The sequence below is a fragment of the Uloborus diversus genome, chromosome 7, assembly GCF_026930045.1.
Source record: "Uloborus diversus isolate 005 chromosome 7, Udiv.v.3.1, whole genome shotgun sequence".
In the NCBI taxonomy this organism is placed as follows: domain Eukaryota; kingdom Metazoa; phylum Arthropoda; class Arachnida; order Araneae; family Uloboridae; genus Uloborus; species Uloborus diversus.
In genome coordinates this window covers 6657801-6667109 of record NC_072737.1, presented here as the reverse complement: position 1 = coordinate 6667109, position 9309 = coordinate 6657801, and the positions used below count along the sequence as shown (strand labels likewise).

The window sequence follows — 9309 nt, the reverse complement described above, 5'->3', positions numbered from 1 at the left end:
GGCCGACGCATCAGCTTAAGTTCAACCATTTTGGATCGGATTTTTCATTGTTGCACTGCTTGGGTTACCACACCAAAGTTTCGGATTTCGCCAAATTTGCAGAAAATAATATTTTATTTTATAAACAATTCATGTGACGCTAATAATTACTCACAGTGAACAATCACCAAACGCGATAACTCGCCAGAAAAGACAACCATTCAAACACACGCTCCGATTCAAAATGGCTAATCTTAAGCTGATGCGCCGGCTCGTATATATGCCTTAGCTTTGGTTAAGGCCCCTATATATACGAGCCGACGCATCAGCTTAAGATTAGCCTTCTTGGATCGGAGCGCGTGTTTGAATGGTTGCTTTGCTGGCGAGTTATCGCGTTTGGTGATTGTTCACTGTGAGTAATTATTAGCGGCACGTGAATTGTTATTAAATAAAATATTATTTTCGTTAAACTTGGCGAAATCTGAAACTTCGATGTGGTAACCCTAGCAGCGCAACAATGAAAAATCAGATCCAAAATGGCTAAACTTAAGCTGATGCGCCGGCCTATCTATATAGCGGCTCTAGCTTAGATGAAATGCATAGAAATCAACTTTATTTTTTCAAGAAACAAGTAGAATATTTGCAGGATTGGAAACAGGGTTGGGCAATTGGTAGAATGTTTTATTTGATTCAGGTCACTCTTACTGTATTATGTTTCAGGGCAGGGCACAGACCCTCAAAAACTCTTTTCGATATAAATTCCTCCGAAGTTTTAAGGTTGGTACAAAGTGTTTTGGCAGGTTAAAATTTGTTACTTTGTTATTAAACAAGAGGTCATTACACACCAATTCAGCGCTCGCCGTGAAATGCGTGAGATATCTACTCGGAAAAGAAAGTTAGCTCGAGAAGCTTGGTATTGTGTTTGTCCTGATTCAAGTCACTGCCATTATTGCACTACGTGCTTCACAACATTACGTAAATCCTTCCTGATTAAAATTCAAAATTTTATAAATTAGTTCAAGGATGTTTGATTCCTTGAATTCTAATTGCTTTATCGTAGTAACAACTGTTTAAAAATTGAATTAATTAATATTTTACATAAGATGATTCAAAATAACAACAATGCTTAGGATAAGTATTTTTCTTTTTTCCTTAATATTAAATTTACGTAACTTCAGCATTTCTTTCAAATACTACCTTATAATGAACCATTCCACGGAAAACGTTAATTTTGTCCCGCACGTGACGCTTCATATATTTCATAAAAAATAATAATTTAAAAGGATGATAAACACAATTTTGTTGCTTAATAAATCACAAACGCATGTGTGACTTCTTAAGCAAAAACTTTCTTCAAAAACTACTTCTTTTTTATGAAATATAGGAACCGTCACGTGCGGGACGAAACAACCATTTTTCAATGGAATGGGCACATACATATTTTTTTCGGCGGTGTAAATAATTATTTCTAAACTAATGAGATATGTTTCCTTTACGCTGGAACCATAGCTTTCAAAATCTACAATTTGTTTCGTCATTGCTGTAGTAGTAGAGCAAAAATATTAGCTTATTCATAAGCAAGTTACCAGAGGTTGACTTTGGATGTCCCGCACGTGACGCATGTAAATAAATTTTATTTTAAATAACAAAATTATTTAATAAAAATATAATTGTGTCAGGAGTATCTTTGTATCAAATGTAAAGATTAAGAAAAATGCTTACCCCTGTTTCATTAAAATATTAAGAGATTTGACGAAATGTCAATGAAATTTAAGCGTATTTTTGTCCCGCACGTGACGGTGGAATGGCTCTAATAAAGATTCATACTAATTTCAACTGATTAAGAAGTTGAATTATCAATTTGAGTCAAACATTGGAAATTACGTTTGCAACATCCACTACTTTTTAGTTCAATTTTGCTCAGGTAATTTTCATTAAAAGTTTGATTTTACAGCTTAAAACTAGATGCAAGATTAGATGTATTTAGAATATGTATTTAGAATATGTTCTAAATAAGAGGATTATAATTTCTTTAATCTCGGATTCGTTAATTAGCAAAGTCCCGGAAATCGACACTTTAAAGAAAATTTTCGTCACTAAGTTGAACCACATCAATAAATGTGACAAAGATTTAACAAGATGCTTTCATCGTCAGCAAATTGAACCTTTAAACTTAACACAGTGTATGATCAGGGCCCAACTAACTAAAAGTGAGGCCCAAGACCTACAATGCTTTGGAGGCCCCCCTCTCTAGTCTATCACTGAGAGTGAACACAAAATAAGGTTAAAGTATTTAACAATATATAAAAGAGATACGTTTTCAATTAATAAATCATTAATTTTTATTTTTTCCACACAAAAAAACATAATTTTTCAATCCTACGCATAAGATTCTAAAAATTTTGGGGCCCCATTGGAAAATAAGGCCCCAGGACCAGGCGGCCTGTGCGGTAATCAGGCCCTGCGTATGGTGCCAGTCATGAGAATCTCGGTCACTTCAACAGGCATCACTGCACAACGTATATTGGTAATTAATCCCTTACAATTTTGTGAACATTTATCGATTCTGAAAGCTCATAGAAACTGTATTGAATATTTTCTGAACATTTTTATATCCAAAAACAAAATATTACAGCTTACTTTTGTCGTGTTCCTTTTCATCCATAAGCTCACCTATTTTGCGTTGAAAAAGGAGTTACTTGTAACCCAGAAACACGCGTATGCAGTTTTCTGTAACTTAGTAATTTAAAGTTGTAATAATTTCTTTTAATGTTTTTGCACCAATGTATTTTTTTTCTTTCTTATTTTCACATGTGTTTCTACATGAAATGTAAACTCCATTTCCATAAAAAAAACTTAAAACTGTAATGGCTGACACAGTATCAGTGATTAACACTTAAGATTCACAAAAGTCTAGAATTACACAAATGGACAAATAACCTGGATTTTTGAAGTATCATTAGTTTCTGTTCTTCTTTGCAGCTCTTGTTATCATTTTTATTCCTTTTACAGCCAACAAGTATCTATGGAAGCACCAGAGAATCTTCCAAAACTTCTGAACCAGGTAAGTAACTCATATTCTGAATGTATTTTTTCATCTTTATTCTCATTATCCATTAGATGTTATAGAAGCGGATGCTGTGAGCTACGAAAATTATATTTTACAGGGTGTTTCTGAACTCTTGGGCAAAATTTTAAGGGGTGAATATTTTAAATATTTTTAATGCATTTAATCGAAGATTGGTGTAGTTTCTACAGCAAGTACGTAGCTAAAATCAGCATTCAAATGACTTTCCAAAAAGTAAAGATTCATGAATATGAGGCACATTTAAATGAAATTAAACTAATCCAATTTATCTTTTAAATCAAGCATACCTGTTTTTATTATTACTGCAATGGGGTCGTTTCCAAAACTTTAAAAGTATTTTTTGCTGAAAGAGCATGCTTAAAAACATAGAGAGCAAAACATCTGACCATTTTTTAAACAATTTGACTAAGTTTAATATTTTTTGAAAATTACTTAAATCGGTGCGCTTTCATTGTTTACGCTTTTGCCGATGACATCACAAATGATGAAATGTCATTCCCTGTTGCCCTTCGCAGAACGTAATATTTAATTCGCTTCTTTACTCACGTGTACTGGCAACGATAGGGTTGATAGGAAGCATAGAGTGCAATATTTAATTCGGGGCCGTGGTGGCCCGATAGTTAGAGTGTCGGATTCGGGGCCGGAGGGTCCTGAGTTCGAACCTCGATGGTCGAAGACCCACCGTCGTCATTAAAGGGGACTGGGCGACGTTAAATATGCTCGTAGTCTCAATATCCTCCAAGTGAAACGATACCTCTGGGGGTGCTAGCACCAGGTAGCTATTTGCTCCTAGTCTAGTTCTAAATTCTCATTAACTGTTCGATCCGGTGATGGTGCTGCCATCTATCGGTATAAAAAATAATGGAGGCAAGGAACTTAGTATGCAGTCCTCGACATAAATACAGTTGTAGTCAGTTGTGACTCGGAATCGGAATATTTAATTCGCTTCTTGATTACCATAACGTGGAAACGCGATAGAAAGATGCGTCAAAGTGCATCATTTGTGATGTCATAAAGACTACGCCTTGTTTGGAAAATTGGACATTTTAAAAAATTAATTAAAAAATAGCTGTTGGGAAAATGAAAGCACTTTCGGGATCCATGTTATTTTTTTGCTTATTCTATCCATTTCAATGACTAAAAGTAGTACTTTTGACAGAAAGAAACAACCCCATTACAAAATGAATGCTTTTTATTTTGCTACTGTTTTCTTCTTTAACATTTTTGTTCGCAATTTTAGCATTAAAAACGTTTAAAACTAAACTATTTTTTCATGAAATTTTGTATGTTTGAAGTTCAATGATTCATTTAAAGTTTGATACTTTATGTGTAGAGCTGGTTAGGGGAAGTGGGTCATTGGTATAAGGGAGGTCACCTACCTAAAACTGATATATGCATATGGCTTTTATAATTTTTTACACTTTATCATGTCGCATTTCATCACAGTGTTTGGTTTTTCATATATTTGGGCTGAATGAACTCTTTTTTGTAGGTCATAGAATTGATGTCAAAACAAAACTTCCGAAAAAGATATTTTAGGGAGTTCAAGCAAAATTTTTCAAAGAAGTGTTTTCGAGTTACTTTTTATCATTTTTTTAAAATGTTCATCAAACTTTCAAGTATAGCTTAACCTAAAGTGCATACTGAAATAGTAATTTTTAAGGAAAGTATTACTAATAAATATCTCAGAGGGGGGGGGGAGGGTCTATTTTCCCCCGTAAATTTTCCCTGCAAATAGTAAGTGGGTCCCCTCACTATGGGGTAAGTGGGTCAGCCCATAAAAGTGATAATTTTAAGATCAAAAGCACCCCTAATGAAAACTGTCTATTAATGAAATACAAGATAACTATGAAGACCCAGAAGGAATTGATAAATACAAATACGAATACAAAAGTGACGACCAGCAACAGGCTCTGGGCCCAGCTAGGCTGGGCCTAGTCAATTTACAATCCCCAGTGAAGATTAATGGCCCTCTTAAAACTATCTACTCCATTGCTCATTACCACCTCTTCCTGTAAGCTGTTCCAAGGTTCCACTACAGTGCTAAAACAATAATTTTTCCTAATATCCATGTTAGCCTGAGATTTAAATAGCTTAAAACAATGACCCCTTGTCCTGTTTTCAGTGCTAAACTTTAGCCCCGTAACATCTTTCATTTTAATAAATTTAAACAACTGAATCATGTCCCCTCGGTCTCTTCTTTGCTCAAGACTGTACATTTTTAGCATTCTAAGCCTGGAATCGTAGTCTAAATGAGAAAGTCCATTTATTAGCCTTGTAGCCCGCCTTTGAACCCTTTCCAATACATTAATATCAACTACGAACCAGTGCAAAAGCTGGTGAGTATATCAAAGTTTGGAAGTTGATGATGCAAGTGAAGAAAATACTACTGAATTTGCAAGAAAGAGTAGAAATAGCGACACTTTTAATTGGAATGATGCAGATAATGTTGAAATTATTACTGAGGATGAAGTGCTAATGATTCTTCCTTAGCTAACTTTAAACTGACGGTGCCATTTAGTGTTTCCAATTTCTCTTTCAACTTGTAACTTTGATGAAGTTAATAAAATTGATCTTATCAACTGTATTACATTTATTGAACACTACTTATGTCTAAAAGAATAAATATATGCCTATAGTCTTTATATAAATTCAAAATACTGGTCTTCTTTTCTGCTGATAATCACAGGAGTATTCTCTCGATCACCATTTGATTTACCTTGTTTAGAACTCTGAGTGATATATCAAATACATCGCCAGATATTTTGCTCCGAAATCAATTGGTTTTGCACACTAGATGGTAAGAAGGTTGTTGATAACAAGTGTGATAATAATTAAAATTCATTACAAACTATTTGCTTTACCTTAATATAAAACATCAAAAAAAAAAAAAACTTCTCAGTCGCCTTGATATTTTACTTTCAGTAGTTATTGCCAGATGTCTGAGATATGTGTGTACGACAATTCATTTTAGTTATTTTTCTATTGTTTTCTTCTAATTTTAATTTTTTATATTATTTATATTTATACATTTTTAATGCAGTTCAGGGAGAACCTGTCCGATATATTGACTCCAGATCATACAGATGCTGTTCTTTTAAAATGGCTTAGAGGTAAGAACTTTTGCTAAATTTGAATGTACAAAAAAAAAAAAAAATGATACTTTATCATTATTTATGAGAAAAATTAATGAACTATTTAAAGTTATATGAAATTCCTGACAAATAAAAGGAAAGTTGTTACATTTTGCAGTAAGTTACCATCCCTAAGCTGACTAAGACCAGAACTACATGCAATGTACAAGACAGTTCGGTTATCACATCCAGGAACTGCAGTTTCGTTCTTATTAGAACTCTTCAGTCTGGAATAGTGAATAGCCGAGCTGGAGGCAGATGCCATCTCATTGAAGCTGAGAGTGCCCACAAAATGGTAGGTAAAATGAATTCATTTCACCAGCGAGTGCCCGCCGCATGGTGAGGTTCGACTCGTGAACTGAATTCACGAGTCGAACACACACACTCACATGTGAATCACACACTCACACACACGCTTACATACACATACATACTGTCCAACCATGGATTGTATGGAATTGGCAAACGTCCAATTAAGACGATTCTATCTCACTGAGGAGGAAAAGTAAAATTGAATTCACGATTCTTGCACTTGCTATTCCAGACTAATGAGTTCTAATACTGATGAGTACTGCAGTCTCTGTATGTGATAACCGGGCTGTCTGGTATATCTATTTCTATTTCTATTCAAGAGTCACAACTGACTACAACTGTATTTATGTCGAGGTCTGCATACTAGTGCCTTGCCTCCATTATTTTATATACCGATAGATGGCAGCACCATCACCGGATCGAACAGTTAATGAGAATTTAGAACTAGTTCAAGAGCTAATAGCTACCTGGTACTAGCACCCCCAGAGGTATCGTTTCACTTGGAGGACATTGAGACCACGAGCATATTTAACGTCGCCCAGTCCCCTTTAATGACGACGGTGGGTCTTCGACCAGCGGGGATCGAACCCGAGCCCCTCCGGCCCCGAGTCCAATGCCCTACCGATCAGGCTACCACGGCCCCCTGTCTGGTATATTGTATGCCATTGTTACACTATTCGAGTGGTTAGAAGTTCTCCTCTTGGAGTACTTCTAAAGGAACCGAGAAGAGTAAAACATGTAAAACTGTCATAGGCTTTTTACTACCTTTTACAAAAAAGGAAGTATTGTATTCGCGAAAAAATTTTCAATCAAAAATCGACCTTAATTTCCATTTTGTTCACCTCTGAATGAATGTTGAGTTCCTTTTTCGACCCGACCACACGTGGATATATGCCTAAGAACGTATAGACACGCGAAATATCCATTTTGACGATTCCCAAGTTAATTGCAACGAGTTTTCTCGTGACGTCTGTATGTACGTATGTATGTATGTGCATATGTGCGTAGGTGCGTATTTATGTCGCATAACTCAAGAACGGAATGTCCTAGAAAGTTGAAATTTGCTACGTAGACTCCTAGTGTCGTCTAGTTGTGCACCTCCCCTTTTAGTTGCATTCGGGTGTTTCTAAAGGGGTCTTTTGCCCCTTTTTGGGGGGAAAGCATTGTTAATTTCGATGTAAACTCAAGTGGTGTTATAATTTGGCTAACACTTGGCAATATATCGCCAGTCTTTTGGTCGCCAAGTTTTCTCGCCAACTTGGTGACAAATTTGGCGATTTTTTCAAATTAAATCTGGTTTCAATTTGGCCACCGATGGTGATATTTAGAGAGTAAACTACTGAATCACATTAAAAATACCATAAATGAGAAAATGACATTAAATTGGAGTAAAAGGAAGTCATGTGATGCACACATCGTTTGAAAGGTTAGCCAATTCATAACTTTAAAAACCTTATCTCCTGATTTCTAAAACCAATGGCTGCATTGCAGTGATTCGAAGTCTGCACCTTTCCTGATATGAAGTCAATTGTGTCAGGTTTAGAACAAAAGTCGCGCAAGAATATACACTGTAAAAAAAAAGCTGTAAATTTTGAAGAATAAATCCGTATTTTTTACAGAAAAAAGCTATTCGTAATAAAATACAGGATTTCTCTGTTTTTTTGAATCTGTAACCGGGTATAAGCGTTAACTGTTACCATCGCCTCACCGCGTACTTTGTTTTTCTTCGAAATTTCGCCCGCCTGTTTGGATTTTGGTTCTCGTGCTCGAGTTTTTGATCTTATATTTATTTAAAGCGAGTAAGTCTTAAATCGTTTGCAACTTCCATTTCATTGCATCCTAATCAATATTTTATTATTATGTTTTTTTGTCATCTGTTACTGAGGCATATTCGGAAATGTACCTTTGTATACATGTATTTCGTAGTAGTATAGTAAATATTGAAATGTATTTATGAAAGCATAGTTTCATTTTTTAATCTTCATAAAATAATAAATCAGCTTGAATAAATAATAAAAATACGGAAGATTTCTGTAAAATAAACGGAAGAAAACTGGCGTCCTGGCTGACAGTTTTTTTCCGTAAATTTTACAGATTTTTTTTACAGTGTATCAGTTACAGTTCTAAAAGTGTGACTATCCACACAGTTTGAGCACGGATTTTATAAAATTTGCAATCTTCCAGTTGAGAAGAGACTATCTGAATGAGGGGTGAAAGTAAAAATTCGATGCACGTGTTCCGATCATTTGTATGTGACTCCGCTTAATTTAGACACTAGCATACATCTGGAAAAACTGACATCCCTGAAAACTAATAGATGCGTCCATTTCCGCCTGAAACCCGGATGTTTGCCTTTCCATTTGATGATGGTCAAACTGTACTAGTACGTGTGACTTAATTTGCCATTTCGCTTTTTTAATCCAGCATATTCCGTTACTTTCCTTTACTTATTTTAAATTTTTGTTAATTCATTTATTTATTCCTTTTCAGCAAGAAACTACGACTTGGAGAAAGCTGAGCGAAACTTTCGAGAGGTAGGTGCTGAAATTTAAATATAAAAAATCTTATAGGCAGTCGTGTCTGTCATAGAGAAAAAGAGAAAGAAAAACAAATTCACGTTGATACATACAACTCTATAAAAGACGTAACATGAACGTTAGAACTAACCAAGAAAAATTTAATATATAAATAAAAAGTATGTGTAGTTAAAAATTGTGTTAAATATTTTTCTGAAAGTTGTGAATGAGATTCAAAATCACAGAAATATCAAGATATAAATAAATTAAAGGGTGTTTT

General features: G+C 34.9%; 1 protein-coding gene across 1 annotated transcript in view; it reads left to right on the top strand.

Annotated features, from left to right (window-relative positions):
* Positions 1-845: 845 nt before the first annotated feature.
* The window catches only part of LOC129226204 (SEC14-like protein 2), a 29139-nt gene continuing 20675 nt past the window's right edge, over positions 846-9309 (top strand). Inside the window, exons 1-4 of the mRNA XM_054860804.1 lie at positions 846-892; positions 2992-3043; positions 6111-6180; positions 9004-9047. Of these exons, the coding sequence (XP_054716779.1) occupies positions 846-892; positions 2992-3043; positions 6111-6180; positions 9004-9047 (213 nt within the window). The remainder of the gene's footprint in view (positions 893-2991; positions 3044-6110; positions 6181-9003; positions 9048-9309) is intronic.